Here is a 23,527-nt window from a genome sequence, read left to right as displayed (position 1 = left end):
TATTTGGGGCTATAAATAATTTGGAAATCAAAATAGTCATAATTTATAATAATAATAATTAATGCATGCCTTCATTTTTTGTTGTTGTTGATATCTCCATTTCAGTGTAAAGAAACTCACTGCTGAAAAACTTCACACACAGAATATGATAAATGTGTAATACACCATCCTAGCTTAAAACTGAAATATTTATTAACGAAGTGTTTATATATTCATTCCTCTTAATTAAATGAGCTAGTAATATGCTCAGTTCTCATTTCATGAAAAAACACAAACCATATCTGATATACTGCACTCGTTAATCTGATATAATAAATAATTCAAATTATGAAAAGAATTTAGAAAAGTCAAGTAAAATGCAAAAAATTAATACAACATTAATCATCTAAATCAACTGAACCATTGCAAAATAAAACTATAATATATAAGCTAGCATTTAATAATCATATTACTACATTATCTATCTTAAATTATGATTTAATTATTTAGAATAAAATTATCATTAAAATGAAGAATAATTTATGTAATGTAAATGAAGACTATTTTAAGGTTTGTTGTTTAATACTAGAATGTATGTAAAAATATCTGATCAAAAATTTTAATATTCAACAGTTTTTAATTAAATAAATTATTCCATGATTCCATAAAATCATGGTAAAATAAATTAACCATTTTCAATTTAATTTATTTTTATAATACATCACAAATAGTTGTTATTGTTCTCTTTTTAAAATTTAATGCCAAAAATATTTTTTATATTACACATTCTGGATTAAATGACGCAACTGCATCTCTCATTTCAATTTTACAAAAAATTTCTATGTTTCCAAAAATTTATAAATTAAGAAATAGCCAAGTAAGCATAATTAAAAGTAAGGATTTTTTTTATATAAATAAAAAAAATAATATATAACTTCTTAGACTATACATTCTTCAAAAAGCAAATAATTTTCCTTAACAAATTCGTAAATGAATTTGAAATACAATATGTTTTGTATTCTCTAACATTAATTTGAATCTCAATAACCTTAAAATAAACGCACTCACCATTTGAATGGCAGAAGACCTGTATTGAGCCTGAACTGAGACCTGGTCCCCCTAGCTTTGCTACCGACACGCCAGGAACGGTCGTAGCATTCAGCCATGGGGGACTGAATATGCTGCCCTGTTCCGACCTTTTTGTTCTCTAGCTGTTCAAAATTCAGAACGGGACACTTAGGGGTGGACTTGGGATCCCAGACATTTCGTTCCAGATGTTCACGTGTTCATCAAAGGTCAACCATTCGTCAAGCTAAACAGATCAATGTTCGATTTCTGGAGACATTTCAACGTCTCCACAAAAACCAGTGGAATGAACTTAAGAATTGTTAAGAAATGAAAACTTAAAAAGGAAAATATATCAGATATCCTCGTTGGATCTGATATCTCATCACTTGGAAGAGAAGATAACAGCTCGAATCGATTTTTAGAGGTCAGGCATCCCGATCAAAAAGAGGTCAATAACTCACAGAGGACCCAAAAACTTCCAGTCCTTGAAAACAGCTGCAAATGGTGCAATAGTCAGCTTAAGCTCGACAGTAAAAGCAAGCTATTTTGGTGAGAGTTTGGATTCTCCTAGGAATAAAGATATTCGAATTATAATTTTTCCTTAGTCACATGGTAGATCGGATCTATGTACAGTACAGTACAGAGCAGTACTGTAGGCAATTACATAATTGCGATGCAAATGGCCCAGAGGGCCGATATAAAAGCGAGTCGATTCCGTATGAGAATGTAAAGCAAGCTCGATCGTATTCGAAAGTCGAAATAGAAAACAAAGAACAGTAGCTCTTTCAAAATGTTGCTCGTCGAATGTCAACAAAATATCGTAAATCGATATTTTCCTCGGCTAGCTCATAATTTGAAAGAGCGAACGGAACACAGTTATAAACAAAAAGTACTGTGAAATTCTACATTAAAAAAATTGGTGAAAAAATAGAGCTAAAAAAAATTCACATTTTCACATCATCAGGTGCATGGAAGTCGTACTTCGTCGTTTTGATGCTCTGTTGTCAGTGCTCCCAAGCCCACTGCGCACCCTCACCATGGTTACCCATAGGAGCCCCCACGGAAAAGATGCTTTCGTTTGAAAACTCGCCAATCGAAACCATTTTCACCGCCAAAGAAACTAAGCTTTGTTTATGTGACATTCAGGAAGAGAAATGAAATCGTTCCATTGCGCAAATAGAGCTCTCCCAAGACATTCGGAGGAAGAGATAGGTGAATTTATTTTAAGATGAGAGCTAAAACAAATAAATCTGGCCAGAAAAAGCTGAATGAAAGCTATGACAGAAAACGAAGCACAATATTTCATTCCTTAAGTTAAATGTTTGCGAAGTTTAGATTTCACATGACATAAATTGGTGTGAAAAAGGAAGTTCCTTATTTATAAAATATTTAATTAAAAAAAATCACTAAATTTCAATGTGACATTTCGCAATGACAAAGCTAATTTTATTCAAACAACGAGCAACAATTCGTTTGGGCATTTCAATAACAAATGCTTAACCAACTATATATGAATTTAAAAACTTGAAATAACAAAATTGAAAAATAAATCAAAATAAGAAGCAAAAAAAAAAAAAAAAAGAAAGAAAGAAAGAAAAGAAAAGAAAGGAAAGGAAAGGAAAGGAAAGGAAAGAAAGTGCACATCTCATTAAAAATTGAAACAGTTTTTTTTCCCTTTTAAATGGAAAAAAGCGATGGTCAGTGGTATCGATTTTATTTAGAACAATTTTCTCTCTCGTTGTAATAAATTTAAAGAAGAGAATAAAATCTTCAAGTCGAAACATCGTAGCATGGTAATATTTTAAAACTGATTCGTTCATCTTTTTAATAATTTTTAAATTTTACTGTTTTATTATTAATTTATCTATTATTAATTATTATATGATCCTCTATTAATAATTTATACATTATTGTCTATTATCAGTTTTAAACAACCTTAATTTCGTTCTTAATGTGCACACCAAAATGTATTTAATGCCATTCTAATGCAATTTCTAAAACGATAGAAAATATTTTTGAGAAATACCTACCAAATTTGGTAGCTCAAAGATACAACTAGGTCCATTTTTTTATTTTTTTATTTCACATATGTTGCAACTTACAGATAGAAAGCCACCAGTTTATAATTATTTTCTTTAAAGACAGATCATGAATTACAGACATCCATATGCTTTTTTCACCAATATGTAAGTAATTGTAGATACATTCTCTAGTGCGTTTTTTAATGAATTAACGGATTAAGAATTAATTTGTTTCATAATTTTTGAACCAAGCTTTGTAACAAACAATTCCGTTTTCCTATTTTCTCTCATATATTACATCCCGAAGTTTACTCTCAAAAAAGCAATGTATTGTCATGAAGACAATTGTTGCTAATCTTTATTACATTAAAAACAATGATGAACCGACTTCCAAAACATAATAGGATGATCTCAAGAAATGAAAAGTATGATAATTCGTTGCCGTAAAGAGCTTAAGAAATAATTTGATTATTTTCATTCCAGCATTTCATAAGAAAAATAAAAAAGTATATTATTTATTCTTATTTCGTCGCGCAAGAACTATTAAAATATCCAAGATGATTGGTCAAATTGTTGCAACAATTGACCAATAAAAAGTGTGTGTTTATTTTATTGTTAGAATGATTTTGCTATATTCTGGAGTATAGAAAAATACTTCTAACTACAGATTTAACAAAGATTTCTTCTTACATCCTTACAATATGAATATCATTCTTCTTGCATAATTCCAATAAAACTAACTAATGTTTGCGTCCATCTCCCCGAAATCTACAAAATACAATACATCAGATATCAGTCAGTCACTTTCTACTACTCTCAAAAGTGTCTTAGAAAGTAGACAGCATCTACTGCATAAAATTTATGGGTAAAATTTTAGCGCTACTTTCTGCTTTTAGATTCGTTAGATTTGCAAGCAAAAATAATGACGAAAGCCAACCAAAAAAATGTGCTGAATAACATCTTATTTTTGTATATTATTTTCTGATATATATACTGAATTAATGTAATCGTCGAAAAATTTGGATTCGATATACTGCTGAATCTGTACGTTTTAACTTCCTAGGGGGCAAAAAATTTATTTTTGAAGCATGCTTGTCACTGGATCAAAACACTTTAGCATAGGATTAATCTGAAGAATGAAATTCGGTCTTTAATCTAAAGCTAAATATAAATTTTGGATGAATTCTACAGATTACTAACATGTTCACGTGAATAAGATAATTTAAAATGCCATGAACTTGTGGTGAAAGCTTATAAGCCAGTTAACAGCTACGCTGCACGAACAATTGCTTTTGTATTGTGGTCATGTTACTGGACTGCGAACCACAAGGTCTCAGGTTCTATCCTCGCGCATCACAATTCACCACAAACTAGAAGCAGGAAACTTTGCATATGATTTTATCTCCAGAATTGTAATTTATATCCAAAACTTGAGTCAAATCCATTAAAGGGATGGGATGCCTATCGGTTTGCTAATTCGTATGCATGTGAAGGCCATATCTCAAAAGCAAATTAGGGTAGAGAAATGAAATTTGGTCTGTGATCATATGTCAAAATAGTAGATCTGCATCAGATTTTGGAAAAGGTAAAAGGAAAGGAATACGAAATACATGCTTGATTTCCTTCATTATACTACGAAGCTAAATACAAAACGGGGCTTATTATGCAAACATTCCAGAAGGTCGAAAGACATTTCTGTTCCTCTTTTAAAGTTCTTGGTAGAAAACGGAAGCCTCCATTTTGCCAGTGCTTCAGCAAAAGCTAAATTTATAATTTTAATCTTTTCAAATATAGGCATGACACGCTTGGAATATAAACCTCTCAATTTGGTAAAATAATTCATTATACAAAACAAAAACAACAAGAATATGTATGATAAGTTGAAAAATAAATAAGTTTATATATAAAGTGTTTGAGATATCAAAAATATTATATAATTATTACATTAAGGAAAAAATAATCCTCACGGCAAGCTGGGAGGCAAAGGTAGAGTCTTTTACATCTAAATTACTATCTGGCAACATAAATTATTGATTGAATTGTTAGAAACAATCAAAACTAGGACTTGAAAATTATTTTTTAGCTCCTAACTTCTAAGATATTGCAGTTATCGAAACACTTCAAATACTAAAGTTGTTCGTCTTAATGAGACGCTAATCGAATTAATTTTTATTTCTTCAATATTAAGAAAGTTATAGCGAAATGGAATTTTTAACCCTCGCCCCACGATTTCCACCCTCTTTGAGCTAGATGGGCCATTTACGAACTCGTCTGGGTTTTTTTATATTTCTCACAACATATTCCAAGCCAATTAAAATGCAAATAAACACGTTATACGCATGCAATATATATAACTTTTGAATAAAAGGTGGTTTTGGGTTTTAGGGACAATAATTGGTAAAGAACTGAAGAAATTTTTCCAAAGTCTTGTCATGAGACCCATTGCAATGGGTAGTTTTCCTCTAGGAATCTACTTAATAATCTATCTCAAAACGATAAAATAAGATTCCGAAAACGCTGAAATCCATATTTCCGCGTTAATGTGTCATTATCTGCGAATAATTCATACAGCGCAAGATTAAAATTCTGAAAAATTCTGTATTTAATTTATTTAACATAAGATTGAGATATAATTACTTTTTCTACCAAGATTTATTTTCTAACCAAACTAGAAAATAAATGCTTCACTTTTCATGTGAATATTACAACGTCATGTGAGCTATCGTAATTTCATGTGAAAAGGTCCCGAAAGCAAACAGTTTCAGTAGTCCAATATATCATCTAACGAAAAACAACCAAAATATCGCCAAGTAAGGCAATCACCGCCAAATAATAGAAGTCCCCACATTATCCTAACCTGATACGGGCAGCGGCGAGCATGTGACGTCGGCTCCCTCTGAGGATGATCACGTAGAGCAAGGCGATCCAGATGGGTGATCCATCTCGAGCATCCTGTGTGCGCCCACATCCACAGCGCATACAAACGGGGGATGGAGAGGATTTCGCAAGAGCACCATTGCTGCTGACAGAATCAATCACATTCAGCTGCTCTGGTTCTTTGAGAGGTTTCTTTTCCTTTTTCAATTCCAAGGATAGAAAGATTTCTTGGAAGAATTGATCGGTTTTCGCCGGTTATTCCAAGAAATAGCTCAATTATTAGAAGCATACAATAGGATCGCTGGTTCGGAGTTGGTTAAAGGTCACAGCATTGTACTGTTTTTAGTTAATAAAATAGTTAGCCTAGTTATATTCAGAATGAAAAAAAATCCAGGAGAAAAATTATATTAGTAACAGAAAATTAAAATACATAATAAATTATTGATTTTGATAAGTAAGCAACATCCGTCCGACTATCTAATAAGATTTTAAAATATAAACAAGGAAAAAAATTACATCATTACAAATTTTTGATAATAACTAATTTCGAAACTACCAGAGTAATTAAAATATTTTCAATTCTTAAGCTTATTGCAAGACTAACCGCCTTTAGCGGCCAGCTAATCCATCGGATGTATTGGGTGCATTTAATTTCGATCTCTTGCGTATCATCCTAACAAAAAAAAAAAAAAAAATTATTTTCACACATCAAATTGTGTTATAAGTTAACAGCCTAGCGCCTATCCTTGCTTATAGTTAACATAATTATTCCCAATGGAATTGAGTCCTATGATATTATTAAAATTAAAAATTTAAATAATTGGATAATCTAATCTGGAAAAATCTACCGTTGTATTCTGTGGTAAAAAGAAGCAAGTGTGCAAGAACTTTTCTGTGCAAGAAAAGTTCTTGCAAAACTTCACAGATAAAAAAAAAAAAAAAAAAAAAAACAATCTTTTCTCTTTAGTTATCAATAATGGAAGAAAGTCACGCGATAAAATATTTTATGGAACAATGAAAACATTTGAATTGCATCAAAACAATACAATTAATTATTTAAGAAAAAAATGTTTACAAATATTATCGAAATTCAAGGGAAAAATTTCGTTATTTTTAAAGTGATACGATTTAAAAAAAGACAATGTGCAATATTTTCAAGAGTTAGTACAGAAAAATGTCCAAAATCTTCATTAATTAATTATTTTTAAAAAAATCTGATATTTAAACTATTTTCTAAAATACATCCGTATAAAATTTGGCAGTTCTAGATCTAACAGTTCTGTTCTGCAGAGAGCCAACACAACCATTCTTCTTTATTATTAGTGAAGATAGGCAAAAATAAAACATTTTTTACAAATGATCGGATTTTAATTTATTCATTACATTCACAATATTTTGATGAAATGTATATGAAAGTTAAAATAACGATATGCATTTCAAATGATATTAAAATGTGTTGCTGCATACAAATAAACATGCACAAGAACTAGAAATCAAAATTCAAGAATTGTAATTCATCTATTCATATATATGCTGGGGAAAACCCGAAATTAAACGAGAATTTTTTTTAGATATAATGCTTGAAGGTTTTTGGAATTCTCGTATGTTATCTCCTGTCGAGCATAGGATAAGTTAATTGAAAAGATGTTTTTTAGTTGAAATTTTTAATAACATTTACTTTTACAGAAAAGTTTCCACTCCCTGATTTGAAATCTGAATGAGGAAGGGAGTAGGTAAAAACTTGATGTCTAACGAAATTCTTTACATTTTCAAAACGAAAAACAAAATATTGGATTTTTTCAACGATTATTAGGATACTGTGACGAGCAGTTGATTAGTATATAGGTTCAGAATAATCCAAGTCGCATCTCAGTTATTAAGTACCAGTCTTCCTATTTTGTATTGAATTTATTTTTCAAAATTTTATTCGAAGGCATTTTTATTATATAGGAAATTTAGGGATTTAAGTCATACGTTCTCTTCTTTTAAACAAGCATTCAAGATCTGCATCAAATATATTTATTATATAAAGACATTTATATGCTCAAAAAATACTTTGTTCGGATCGAATAATCAAACTACGATATAGCATTCATGTTTTTTCTGCCTCTTATTTTAAATTAATTAAAATTATCACATTAATTAACTCAATAAATAAAGATAGTAATCTTTGATTCTACGGATTCCTTAAAAATTTTTTTCCCCCAAAAAAAAGAACACTAGAAATAACTCCATTAAATTAACTCTAATAATAGATTATTGAGGATTGCTGAAATGTGGCGAGCTAAAAAAAAAACATTGCGGCTACACCGAATTTTCTCCCCCGTGTAAACAAGCCTTAAATAAGGAGTCCTTTTCAAAAAAAAAAGAGCACTATTCAGTTAAATAAAAACTATCATTTGTTCATACATCGTTTTATACAAATGTATAGTTTTTGTTTGATTTTAATGAAATTTGGAAAACATGCACTTCGGGAAAAGAGAAAAATCATTGTCAAGTTTTCAGATATCAGAAATGAATTAAAATATATTAATTTAAAAATCAAGTTTTTCAACTTTGTTTTCAAACACTTATTCTCTTATAAAAATTATTTTAACACTGTCTTCAAGTCAAATAATTACTTTTTAATCATACCAATTTCTTTTCAATTTCAATATTTTTAAAAAGGTTTTATTTGATAAAGTTTTCTTTTTATTGTTACGATGAAATTCATACTAATTTTACTATCAAAATATTCGATCCCGTGCTTTGCCTAGTATTAAAGTTAAGAATTTAAAAAATACATATTGCTTTATTTATAAATTAATTCCGAAACAGGATTTTCACTTCCGGTTTTATTTTTGTAATGATTTGGAATAAATAAATTTAATATTAATATTTTAACAGAAAAGAAAATAATCCTGGAGAGTAACCTATTTAACAAATGTAAATAATTTAAAAGTGATTTTTGCAAAATAAATACAACTGTTCAAATATATTTGCCAGTTATCTTGATACGTTGGAAATGAAAACGATTTTTAAAAAAATATATATAATAAATGTTTAAAGATTTTTTTCAAATTTTTACAAGAAAAGAATCCGTTTACAAAAGAACAAATAAACGCTGTGTTCGAAAAGTGTTTATTTGTCATAAACAAAAGTGTTGAATGGTTCTTTTTTTTTTTTTTTTCACTTGTGTATAGATTGGAAAACTCGCTGCATGCGACCTGTTTTCCACAGTCGCTGAACCATCTGGGCAGGTGGAAGAAATTAAATGCGGGCGATTATCACGAGTTCACTTCCGATTTTATAAATGAACAACAGAAAATGAGGATTTATCTTGAATACTTAGAGAAGATATCACAAATTACAGCATTTATCAGAGATCTGCACAATAATGTGCGGGAAGCGACCTATATTTAATATTCTTGAGATTGGTGTTTCCCATTACTTACTTACTTTTGAATTAACGGAAAGAGCAATATTAGTAATAATAATATAACAATGTATGTATAATAATGTAACAAAAAATATAAAATAATGTAACAAATAATATATTCAATAATGAAACAAATAATTATATTTTTAATTTTCATAGAAAAAGTTCATTAAACAAGAATATATATACCCCCAAACTTCATCAGTGCTTAAATTTTACATTGTTCTACGCTCAAAAAAATACTAACATGTTCCAAAAAACAGTAAGATGAATCACATAAAATGAACAAAATGAAAATAAAATATATTTCGTATATCATGAATGTCTGTAAAAGCAGAGAATGTTAATCCACATATTGAAAGAGCTACAAAACAATTATTTCATATTCTAGACTTTCAAATTCATCTAAAAGTAAAAACGATTCACACTAAATTATTGATTTAATGAAATTCGGAAACTTGCACTTTGATATAAGCGCACGTATTACATTTGATCAATTAAAAACATTTTTTCTTTAGCGCTCGAAAACTGTCAATTTTATCAAAAGTTTCAGGACCTTTTTAATGTGATAATTTTATATCTATATTAAACAAAAAGGTGTGGTTTAAGAACAAAAAAATTATTCAATTTAAACACAACGTTGAATTTAAAATTGCAAAAAATTAATACAAGTAACATTTTGAATGTCTTCTCTCGAAAACACTTCTAGAATTCTACAACTTTTTTATAGCATACTATAGGTATACATAACGTTTAAGAATTCAAATGTTTAGTTCATTTTTTTTGTTCATTTTTTAGTTGTTTTTGCGGGGGGTGGGGATGGGGGGAGGACTCTTCGTGTATTTAAAACAAAATTTAAAAAAATCGTAAGCAAACATTGTTGCCAGAAAAAATATTAGCAAGTGTTGAAGTAAATAATTTATGAAAATAATAGCCGGATTTTGAAACATTTAAATAAATAAATAATAAGTGAAAAAATGTCTGATCCGGAGATAAAATTTGTTCCCATGAATTCTTACGAAACTCTAATATTCATGATCCAAATATTCAAAGAAGCATAACTATATGATTATTAGCAATCTGAATGTTTCCCTAAGGCCAGCGTCGATCTCAGCTAAAACATCGATTTCTATTTTGATTTTATTGCAGCTCATAATAATGTATTTTTGCGTCTGTGTATAAGTTTTTTGTCGTCATCGTGACCTGTGTTCAAGGCTAAATCACACTTATTTTTTATGGACCACTAGAAACTAATGATTTAATAAACTTAATGGTTATTGCTCTTAAATCAATTGGATTACCAAGTATTTTATATACCATTTTAGATAAAAATGACCATTTAAAGAGTTAGTCATTGACTATTTAAGAGTTTTAATATAAAACAGCGACATATTGTTTTGAAAGAATTAATTTCTAGTATTTCATGACAGTTTGGTTATCGTATGGAGTAAGCCACAGAGCGTTTCAAGCATCTGCATAATAGTAGTCCTTGCAGTAAGAGAGAATAACATACAACGAAAAAATACAATTCTTTTTTTTTTTTATAAAAAAAAAAACCACGACAAAATTTTTAGCATTAAAGCTCGAGTTTTACTCGGAAATTGCAATAAAGATATCGTACTACAAACGTGATAAAATACTAGGTGGTCACTCAATCAAATCCTCTCTGATAAGATAAAAACCTTAAGTAAACGAAGCATCATCTGCAAAAAAAGAAATACCGCCAAAAATCTATCTACAACCCAACAGCTACCTCTACTCCAAAAGATAGCAAAACACCGTTATCAATCGAAAAGTAAATAGCAACCATCCCTCCCGCTGTCTTCCGCCATGACATCACATCTCCCCAAAAGCCATTTCATCACCAGGTACTCTTTTAAAAGTGGCTAATAAAAGTTTAAGAGTGAGTGCCTCGATGATTCACGTTTGAATCAATTTTGATGGAAAGAGTCCTCAGACGATTTGGGGCCCTCAATCCACCCTGTAGCCAAGCGCTATCAGTCTTCTTGGAAGGGCTGTGAGTCACACAGCAGTCCGTGTCAGACATTGAGGTACCAAAACAGATTACAAATCCGCTTGTCCTCCTCTCAACAGCGATTGAGGAGGAAAAAGGGTTTAAAAATAGTACGGAAAGGGTGACAGGCATTACTTTGACAGGAATCACTCAGGATTTAGAGTAGCGGGAATAGTTAATTTGGGAATAAGGGACAGGGACAGAATAAATATCTAAAAGTCCCTTATCAAATGTTCATTGCAAGGCCGGAAACGAAAGATATCATAATAAGCAATGACATAAGCTAAACAAATCGTGTACATGAATGATTTAAATAGTTATGGAGAAAGCTGATTTATCAAAATTTGGAAAGCATACTTTTATCGATTGATGAAATATAAAGGAAATGCGTGATGTCATGTGTAGAACCAGTGAGAGTAGTCTTCTCAAAACTTTCTCGCGTACTCTCTAATCAACTTGTCATGCCAGAGAACACCTTACATTGCACTGGCATATAATTGTTACGAAATATTAACTTTTGGTGTGAATTCAGCATTTTTATTGAATCTGTATTGTCATCCTTGGCGAGTCATTTGACGATTAATCCTTGGCATGCGTTGATTTTGTTTTATACTTATTTCCCTCAACCTACTGAAATAACTAATAACTACACAAAACTGCACTTGTAATCGCAAAATCCTATACTAAATTTGATATATTTAAATCGTTGCGTTTTTGAATTCTCAAGTTGGCATGTTTCTGAAAGTACAAACAAATAGTCAACCCGTAATTGGAGTTGGCTCAAACTTTGACAGATGTTTACACTATAGATGTTAAACTTATGTATTGAATCTTATCTATCTAGCTCTCTCCGTTTAGTAATTATCGTGTTAAGTTATATTCAAACACTTTACACAGAATTTGATAGGAAAACCTGTAAATTTGATGTAAGGACCCTGTGGCGGATTGGTATGAGCGAGGATAGAACTTGGGACCTTGTGGTTCGTAGCCGAGTAACAAGACCACAATACAAAAGCAATTGCTCATGTAGCGTAGCTGTTAACTGACTTATAAGCTTTCACCACAACTTGGTTTTTTATTATCTTTGCCACAGAAAGATAGACATTTTTCAATAACGTGTTTTTCGAACTCAGGGAAACCTGAAACATGAAGATTCGTCAAAATCTTTACTTAAAATTATTTAGCGATTACTATACTTTCTCTATACTACGTATACGAGAAAATAAAAAGACAAATTTTAGGGAAACAGATGAGCCTGGAAAGCGTAATTAGTGCTAAAATTACAAAAATACTTAACTAAAACGTTAGGAGTCTAAGGTTTTCAACTTAGAAAATGACGGAAGTGTTAAAAACTCTTAGTAGAGAACAAGTCGGTATCTGTCACTAATAGCATATGTACCGCAATATATGGTCTGGAGAACACAGTACCATCAAAGTCGGCAACAAAGTACGACTGACTCGGAAAATGGAGTAAGTGCCAAATTGTTTTGATAATGGTTTTTCGTTCTAAAAAAATTTGAAATTTCGAATTTACTTATTTTTAATTAACTACTGAAAATAATAAAAGAAAAGGTGCCTGCTATTTATATAAAATCATTATGCTGTTACAAAATACTTCAAGGTATATATTACAGTAACAAGAAAAATATTTTGATATCATATCAAAATTTTAAAATCTTTAAAATGAGGAGGAGTTAAATTTATCAAAATCCACTTCGAAGAGATGATTAAAGCATAAGTAAAATTTAATCTCAAATATGAAGCTGATAGAATTAAAGCATCTTTATAAAAAAATGCTATAAGGATAATAATAGTCGTAGTTACAGTAAATGTTTATTATATACATATCAGAACAAGCGAAAACGAATGGCACAAAAAAGTTTGTTTAATAAAAATGAAAGAAGAAGCTATTAGATGCGCAGTTCATAGTATAATATCATTCGATGTTCGTAGTACAATTATTTTTTATGCCATGATATCCATTAATTACGAACTGTAAGTGGAATAGATATGCATATATATAAGAATAAGAATTCAAACATAAAAACGTTTAACAGATCCCACCCCCCACTAGATATTTGTTTTCTTTGATGATTCATTCATTCGTTCATTCATTTCTCCATGTTGGGAAAAATACATAATCAAGACTTGATGTTCTTTTAAGAAATGGAATTTCCTTTACAATGTTCCGTAGAAGGATACTTTCACCAGCCCCTCATGTATAAAGCAGAAGAGATTATGCCGTAAACTTGATTTATTCATTTCGGCATGTTATGAAAGGTATACAAGATCATGATTTGGCATTCTTTAGACAAGTGGACTTTTCTCTAACATGTCCAGAAAAGTTATCGCTTCGCCACCTATAGTGTATACAGAAAACTTCAATTGAAAACGAAGTATTGTGGCGTATATAAATATTTAAAAATATTAAGTAAAGAAGTTTTAAACATTTTTTTAAAGAAATACTGCTATCTTCTATGCAAATGTTAACAAGAAGATAGCATTATTTCATATTTTATCAAAAGATTCTAATGTTACCTAATGAATATCGTTGTTTTATTTGGGGGGGGAGAAGGGGGGAAAGCTGTTTCAAATAAACTCAAAAGGAAAAAAATCTGGGAAATCGAAAAATATCCTGATTAGATCAAATATTATCATCAAAATAACATAAATAAGGCACATACTAAATAAAAGAAAGCAATAATATCTTTAGAAAATAAAAACGAATATGTGTCCATGCATTTTTGATGCCATTCTACAGGATAGACCTTTTGCAAAATCAGGTACAGAAATACTTTGAAGAATGATAATTTGCATTGTAAAGTGATTGTTAAAAACTTTAATTATAATTTTAATAAGCTAATTGACATTGTCAATGTCTTTTGTTAATAATGAATGTAAATGTGGTTAGTGATGTTGAAAGTTAATAAGCAAATTGGCATTGACGAATTTAATTAATTAGAATTAAACAAGATTTTGACGTTTTTTATGGATGTTCAGGATATAATAGCATATAGAAGAAAAAAAATTATTATTATAGATAATTCAAAAAAATTTATTTTTTTAAAGATGCCGATTTAATTGTCACCCAGTGTTTTCAAAAACAATGTGATGCATAATTTACACCATTAGCTTCGCTATTCCAAAGATATTCAAGTCGTTTTCATTGTTTAAGCAAATACTTGATGGCGTATTTCTCTTCCATTGTTAAAAGATTAAATTAAATTCTAGGAGATTTTGACTTGATTCTTTATTTCAACCCTTCTTCCATGAAATTCGTAAATAAGAACCTCCAAGATGTTAAATTTATTAATAAATATATCTAATAAATTTTAAAATTAATAATCACTAAATTTTTTCAGCATGATTTTATTCATCTTGCATAATGTTGGACATAAAATATGCTACGCTATTTTAATCTATGTCTCCATTAGAATCGTTTCTGAAGTCAATAAACAGGATTTTTGCTAGACTATAAATATCTATTACAATGTGAATTTTAAAATTAAAGAAACAAATGAATATCAAATTAAGCATAAACGATTCAGCTGAAATTAAAATAAGGATGTCTCCGGAGGCTAGTCGCTCTATCACTTTTAATCAAAAAATTTTAGTTTATTTTTCAGGTGAAATTTTAACAAAACAATTAAAATGTGCCACTTGGATACATTATGAATAAAACAATATCTCAGTGACACAAATCACATAAAAATTCAGTAATAAAAACCCCTTTTTACCAATATATTTCTTACAATGGAAATAAAATATTTTGACAGCATTTTTAATGGTAGAATTATTCATACAAAAGAGACCATGGTATTTTTCTAAGTTTCCAATTTAAATCTAATTCTGGTACTGTTCTTGCCACATATCGGTGTTTTCTGCAAATGTTTATCAAAACGCACTCAAAAAAGAATTTCCAAACACTCATTGTCGCGCTTTGGAACAGTCATGGGAAGTTTATAAATGGAAGTAAAAACGTGGAGCCAAATGGCAATACGATGCACAGTAGGATTAAGAAGTTTAGCTTTCACAGATATAAAAGGAAAGCATGAAGATTTTGTAATAAAAAAATATTGAAAAAATCTTAATAAAAAAGACAATTTTATATACACTTTAAGCCACCAAGAACATGCATGATTAATGGGCATCATCATTTTAAATCACAAGTTATATCAACCCAGAAAACATACAAAAATGCAAGGGAATAGTTTTTTTTTTTTTTTTTTTTTTTTTTTTTTTTTGTTAAGAAGTATTAGCAAATGCGATACATTTCCCAAAATACCTATAAATTTTTTTCACATGAGAGGTGGCAGAATTTCGAGGTTATTATCTGAATTATTTATTGATTTGGAAAAGTCAATGTCCTCCAAGCTGAGTGTGAAAATGCTCAGTTGCCTATATTTCTTCTCTGGTAGCGAACGACGAAACACGGCGTGGTGAACACAAACCCAGCGATATCGGAAGAGCGATATTTTTTCTTTCAGTTTACGTACTTCCGGAGATACTGCAGGCTCGGGATATCATTCTTCAAGATATCGTGCACCCATTTTGGAAATTTATAATACAGCGTTTTTCAAACAACTTTAACTTTGTTAATAGTTTACGACATTGATATTTTTACGCGAAATCGAATTAAACTTGTCTTTCACAATTTTATTCTGGCATCTACAATCAATTTTATATGATAGGCTTTTAAAAATTTTTTATCATAAATAAGTTCAACTATTTACGAAAAAAAAAATATAGCAATTTAAAACAGTTTTTTTTTAATTCTGATTTCTAAAATAAGAAAAATTCATAAGCCTTAATCACTGTAAATAAAAACTTTTATTTCTTTAAAACGGAATAATAAAAAGTGTTATCCTCTATAATTATCCTACATTTTTACATCAGAATATCATTCATAATCTGTTTAAGAAAAGTGTAGTCCCAAAAAGAAAACATCTTCATTTAGCATTGAGAAATGTCAATAATCTAATGTAAATGCGATTTTTAATACGGAGGCATTTTTATAAAATCAAATTACGCTCTTAAAAGCACGTTAGCCACAAAATTATTGGCAAAACGCCTTTTTAAGGTTTTTTTTATATGGTTAATGGCCATTTCAAAAGATTCGTCGATATAAGAAATGAAATAATCTTTTAAAAGAATGCAAAATCACTACCTCGTTAACAAACGACTCGTGTGTGTGACAATCACTTCTAGATAATATCACTTCATCAATGATTAAATTCATCAGGTTTAATTAACTTCTCTGTTATTCTTCTAATGTCTAATAATATATTATCCATAATATCAGTCTAGTCTATAGCGTGTGTGTGTGTGTGTGTGTGTGTGTGTGTGTGTGTGTGTGTGTGTGTGTGTGTGTGTGTGTGTGTGAGAGAGAGAGAGAGAGAGTTCGAATGTGCCCTTGCTGATATTAAACAATAAGGTTTAAAAAAATATTTCTACACTTTTATATTATTTAGCTATAAATAGAAGAATCTTTAAAAAAATTGCTTCAATTAAATATCCACAAAACAATGTTTTTAAACAACAAAATAAAAGTATTTTAAAAGAAAAATGTGGCAAGTTACGCTAATCAAACAAAAAATTTTACAGTATTTAAGAAATAATAGAATATATAGTAAATAATAGTACAATGCATAAACTTATGTATAGAAAATTATTTAATGATGTTTTGAAAGAATTGGGGCAAACTTAAATTTTCTTATAGTTTTATTCTTTAAAATAATATGTTTTAGAAAAACGTTGCCAGCCGTCTATGGGTAAAATTTAAAAAAAAAAAAATGCTTCAATGCTATTTTGAGTTAGAAACAAATAAGGTGATTCTGTCCTACATCTCTCTTCTTGGTAAGAATATTCTGTATTATTCTATCATCCATTCATTCTTACATTTATAGGCAATTTTTTTTTTCATTTTTTTCCCTTGCTTCATTTAAATAATATTCTAAATTCAATGGATGACGAAAATTTCTATGCATGAATATATAAACTATGGAACATATAAAAATTCAAATGATTCAATATTTGTTTAAATCTGACATTTTTTTATACGATGTTTACGATCAGCAAGATCAAAAAACAGTTTATTAGCATCACAGTCAAGAATAACCAGTATCACTTCAACCTTTTCAAAATGCAATTAAATCATTTTGAACCTTTTCCTTAATCTAAATTCAAATGCATAATACATGCTAAATCAGACCACGAAATGAACAAGAAATTAAAGCTGGGAACAAACAGGGAAATACGAATCTCACTTGTTGTCCAGACATAAAACAAAATTATATTCAAAAGAAAGGGTATAATTGAATATAGAGTAAGATAGGTATAATTTACACATTTTCCTTCTTTTCTGTTTGACTATGAATGGTTATCGAGTGAGATTTTTATTTACCATGAGATAAAAACCGACATTACTACGTAAAGTGGATTAATTTTAGGGGACACGTGATCTTTAAATAAAAGTAGTAAACAATGGAAAAATAAATTTAATTTCACACACACACACTTTTATCTAAGAAAATAAATGAGTAACTAATGTTTTGCAAAGGTTCGACAGGAAGTTTAAGGGCAAGATATAGCAGCACAAGAGAGCTAAGAACCTTTGTGTTCAAATATAAACCCATGCCCCTTTCAAAAATATAAATAAAAGAAAGTTTCTTGGAAAACGTCTTAAATTCGTTTGAAAGGGGCTTTTTCAGTACCATTGTTTTTGCAGACAAGTCCTACCCCTCCAAGAGAAAGAAACTAAAAATATCAAATGAAATGAAATACGGCTCTGAACGTCACTGAGAAGAGGAATCGTTTGCCAAGAAGTTCAACTTTCGACATACGCTGACAGCCAAGAAAAAGGAACGAAATTGCTCTAGTTTGTTACGCTCGTGCTGCCATCTAGTAAATGATGAAGGGAACAGAAATATAATTTGAATTAATTGGACTTAATTAATTGGAAGATATAAGAACTAAATACGCTGTATCAATATTTAGATAATGCACTAAAATTCATTGGATTGTTCATTAAGAAACTGAAAAAGGCTTTTATTTTTATTGTATTACAGAAATGCACGTACAGTCTCAAACACACAGTATGAAACAAATATCTTTGTAAAAAAAAAGTCTAAGATTTTTTTTTTTTAATTCTAAGATTTTTAAAGTAAAAAAATTATTTCAAAAGAAATACAGTCTTTTTTTTTAAAGCAATTTCTTTGAAAATTTATCCTAGAGCTGAAAAAAATATGTCGATTAAAATAAATGTAACTCTCTAAACATAGAATTAAAACTTGAACAAAAAAATATCTAAGTAAAAAATTAACATTTTCTCTGCAATAATTAAATCTCTAAAAAAGTTTCAATATTAATTTAAAAATTCTTAAATTTTCCTAAAGAAATTTACTTAAAATCCAGACAAAAGAAAATCGTTTTCTTTTCTCTTTAATTTAATGCGGGATAGACATTTTATTCAATTTCTTTAATTCATAATGATATAAACTTTAAAAAAAATTAAAATAGTGTAAAGTCTCACGCAATTCATGAATGGTGATCAATTTTTAAATGCAGGTACATATTTTCAAAAACGGTATTAGATCTTCAGAAAAATAAACTAAAAATCTGGAAGAAGGCGAATTTAATTTTATAATTAATAAATCAAGGAATTATTCAGCATTATTTAAAACAATTTACCCAAATGTCAAAAAGAATCAAATTTAATTATGTTTTTAAAGCTTAAAAGATTTTTCTTCATAAATTATTTCTTCAAAATCATTTGAGCTTGATCCACGAATATTAGTTTAGGTAACTAAATTGCTTAAATATTAAATGTATAAAGCAAACTGAAAATTAAAAGGTGCTTTTATCATGATAGTAAATCATGTCTATAAATAATATATCTTTCTTGTCTTTCACATATCATGAAAAAACCAAAACACCTCCATCCCCAATCCTACAAATAAAAGTCGTCTGCAATATTTGTATTTAAATGAGCAGAGAATTTTCACTATTAATGGCATAAATATAATTCCTTTCATACAATTCTGTTTTATCAATTAAAATGTTCTTAGTTATAGCTATAATAGTTTTAAATTCTCACGTGCTTACAGAATATTTAAAAGATGAGAATTTGAAATTAATGATTACCACTCATTAATTTGAAAAAAAATTATTTATTCATAAATGGGAGGGGTTTTTTCCACCTTCTTTTAAGAAACAGGTTATATATAACTTTTAACATTTATTATTTTATTTTGGTCGTAAAAGTGCAAAAATGCAGATAAAATTAAAAAATAAAATGAACGCACAAATAAATGAGGGGTTAATTTTATTTAACTGCTTAATAAATTAATCCTAAGAAAGTATTTAAATCTTGATAATTAATTAAGAAACTGTTTTTGATAATACTAAATAATAACAAAAACACGTTGTGCAAAAACTGAAATTCAGAAAGATGTGAAACAAAGAAAGATTTTTCTCAAAAGGATAAATGGAGGAACATGCCCCCAATTTCAAACATCATTTTTGGAGCCGAGAGAAAAAAGAGGACAAACAATGAAAAATCTAAAATAATTATATTTGAAATATTGAATTAAATTCAATAATTTTATTTAAAATAGTGAAGTTTCGAATGTAAAACCATTTGTCATTAGCAAATAGAAATAATTACATACAGTTTGTTGATCTACAATATAATATTGCACAATGTTTGAAAACTTTTTTGAATCTATGGAGGTTACAATGTGTTTCACATACATTCTGAAAATTATGCAATTTATTATTTGCTCTTTAATATGGCGATGAAGTCCGTATCCCGGTGAGCAAAACATTGCTTTTATATGAAATATACGAAAATTATGAATTAAAAGTACTATCTCCATTGTTCAAAAACAATTCGCTCACAAATTTCTAAATTATTGTCAACAAATTTACAACTTTAATCACAATATTTATTTTGCGGTAAGTATATCTCCAAATACAATTCTCACAATCATCATAAATAGGTATTAAATAGCATGAGAAAGTAAAAACCTCTTATAAGTGGATTAATTATATTACTAAAAAAATATAATTATAAAAAAATAATAAAAATCTTATAATTGTGATAATTATATTTCGTATTCCAATTCTTTAACAATTCGAATGCTTTAAAAAATAGCATACTACTCCATATATCTTAAACAGACATTAAAAGTTTTCAAAACATAATAGGAAATTTAAACCTAACTGTATATTTAAACCTAATGTATTCATAAACTAATCAATAACTACGACATTTAATTACACGCCACCTTACACTATACAATGAATTAACGTTCTTTCTTCTCCAGAAAAATATGCAATTATCACATAGAAAGTGATCTGTATTGTGTGTGCATGTCATGCGCTGTTCAATGTTTTTTGTTGTTTCATCCAGGGTTAGATATTATCAATTATGACCATGTACCATTAATGGTACAGTACATTATTTTTGATGGTACAATTTTTACATAAAATATTTAAATGCAAAATAAAATAAAATGTTAAAAGAAGTGCCACTTAATTATTCAAACACATTTATTTTTCAACTTTAGCGCCCAATTTCAAATTACATCTATGGCGGTTGCCATATTGATCTTTTCTTGTTTTGGCTGCATAATGAAATAAAAAAAAAGTCAAAAATGAAAAGACCTCCAGGAATTCTGCTTGGAGAATCTTAATGCCACTTTAATTTTTTTTTTTTTTTATTGTTATTAACTCGCACTTAATAGCTAAACGCTTGCACACAAATTTGGCCTTGAACAAAATAGTTTTCATTCTTTACGGTACATATACACAGCATAGTACATATATATTTTCTTAGTGATGCGACAGAAAATTATAAAAATTTGAGAATCTATGCTCATAGCAACACAAATTCATTAGTTTACGGTATTTTTAATATATTTCCATATGCCAGCTGCAAAAACAGTATCTTGCGATGACTGATTCACCGTACAAGAAAATGAGTAAAGTATTTCACTGCAGCATCAACAAATACAATGACACATGTCTGGGTAGGGAAAATCTGCGTATCAATTGGTTTATTCAGACCTTGAGACTTCCTTTTTAAGTGTTGTAGCTGACATCCTCTTGTCATTAGGAGGAGAGGTTATTTTCGGTAACGAAAAACTGATTGGCAGCTGTAATAGTATAGGATCAGTTGGTTTCAGAAATCTGGTTTCTAGTAAATGTCAAATGATGTCGATGCCTCGAATGAATCAAAATACTTTCACAATATAGGGAAAAAATAATTTAAAAAAATGTTAATAAAATAAAAAGGTGTTCGAACTTCTAGACTGATATGTTGTAACCTAATAATATGTTAGAGTTCATTTGCATATTTATATATTATTTTTTATAAATTTCAATATTAATTGAAGTAGCAAAAACATACACATTAAAAATGTTTGATATAATAGCAATATTTATAACAATGGAAAGCATTGTAATAAAATGTATTTAACAATATTTTAAGTTTATTAAGATTAGAGAAAAATTGCATCAAATAAAAAAAAATAATCACATTGAAAAATCTCTAAAAAAAGTGTTGTAAAAATTGTATCTATGTGATGATGTAAAAAATTATCTTTTAATTAATTTTCAATCAAAAATTTAATTGCAATTTTGGAAAACCCGTTGTAGTTAATGCTTTTTAGCAAAGAAATAATTATCGGCCAAATTTGATAGCTCTAGGCTCACCGGTCTCCCCTGTAGAGCGTTTCTAACGATTTTTGCACCATAGAAAACTTATTTAAGATTTTTAAAAAATGCAAGGAAATATATTCTAGTATCCCTATTCACCATTTTTTCCTCTCCTGTACAAAAAAAAAAAAAAAAAGCTACTATAAACAAACCATATTTTTTAATCCGAAAACTCCAATGAAATTTTTTTTAAATTCTCAAACACAGAAGGTTAAACTAAAACTTACTAATCAAAGATATGCCTAAATCCTTTCAAATTCAAAATTATTTATAACAATAGCTCTAATTTTAATTGAACAATATGTGATTTATTGAACTGTGGTTTTATTTAATTGAATTATAGATTATGTATTCTTGATGATTGCATAGGGCTTTAGTACCTTCATTATCATAATTATCATTAAAACAATTTTTCAAATTTAGATCACAAATCAATAACATATCAGTTGAAAATAAAGTCTGATGATTTCACTTTTTACTGCGCAAATTGTACTTTTATAATAAGAAGATTATTGCAAGAAGGTATGAAATTACAAAGAACAAGCCAATATATCCAATTGGATCAATCATTTTTTTATGAAATAATAGATAAAATTGTTCGATGAAAAATCCGATATGAGATTCCATAATAATTATATTATTGAAACATTAAAAAAAATTAAATTTTACAATATATCCTAATTTTCTTTTACACAAAATTATTTTTTCACTATTTAGTACACGGATAAAAACTTGTTTTGCTCAAACTTATTATTTTTAATTTGAGTAAAAAATTTCTACCAGCTGTCATGGAAATAAATGCAAAAATAAAAAAATAAAAGTTTCATTCACGAAGAAATTTATTAATAACATAAACTCAATAAAAACAATTTTTAAAAATTCTTTCGTTGCAGTAAAAAGCTGTATTTTTAAAAATTATGTTCAATTGTTTAATTCTCTATTTCAAATTAATTAGTAACAAACGGCGAAATCTTGAAACTGCTTCACAAACACACATCAGATGGCGCCACTTGTATGGAAGCAAAATTTAATTAACCTATTAGCTGGTTACTAATTTCTGGAAACATTAAAATGGTGCATAAACAATAACATGCAAGTGTGCGAAATTTCAAAAAGCAGTGAAAAATCGATTACAAAATATCGTATTCACAAGTACAAAAAAGAGCCAAATTAAATAAAGGTGTTTCAAAATTTGGAAACTAACGCTTTTCTTATCTGAAATCTTAACATTCGAAATATTTTGAGAGGCTAAGTATAGCAGTGTTCATTTCGAAACCGGAAAAAACAAAATGCGTACAATCGAAAACAGATAGCGAAATATCAAAATATCTTTCAATTAAACCGTTTTTGCTTTGTTTTCAAAATGATTGTATGAGAATTTTTGAAAACAGAAGGCAAACGATATCTGTTTTCATGTTATTTAGCACATTT

The 23,527-nt window shown here is 28.8% G+C and overlaps 1 protein-coding gene across 5 annotated transcripts in view; it reads right to left on the bottom strand.

The window, feature by feature from the left end:
• The window catches only part of LOC129981350 (putative leucine-rich repeat-containing protein DDB_G0290503), a 98,943-nt gene that overhangs the window by 60,688 nt on the left and 14,728 nt on the right, over positions 1-23,527 (bottom strand). For 2 of the 5 annotated variants that reach the window (XM_056092167.1, XM_056092171.1), the window contains exon 1: positions 1,048-2,076. The exons of 2 other annotated variants lie outside the window; for them this stretch is intronic. In XM_056092167.1, the coding sequence (XP_055948142.1) occupies positions 1,048-1,145 (98 nt within the window). In that variant the 5' untranslated portion in view covers positions 1,146-2,076. Of the gene's footprint in view, positions 1-1,047; positions 2,081-23,527 lie in introns of those variants that run through there. One more of the 5 variants, XM_056092172.1, reaches the window with a different exon arrangement.

This window comes from Argiope bruennichi, chromosome 8 (genome assembly GCF_947563725.1).
Source record: "Argiope bruennichi chromosome 8, qqArgBrue1.1, whole genome shotgun sequence".
Lineage (NCBI taxonomy): Eukaryota > Metazoa > Arthropoda > Arachnida > Araneae > Araneidae > Argiope > Argiope bruennichi.
Note: the sequence above shows the minus strand (reverse complement) of the source record. Positions and strands in the feature narration are given on the sequence as shown.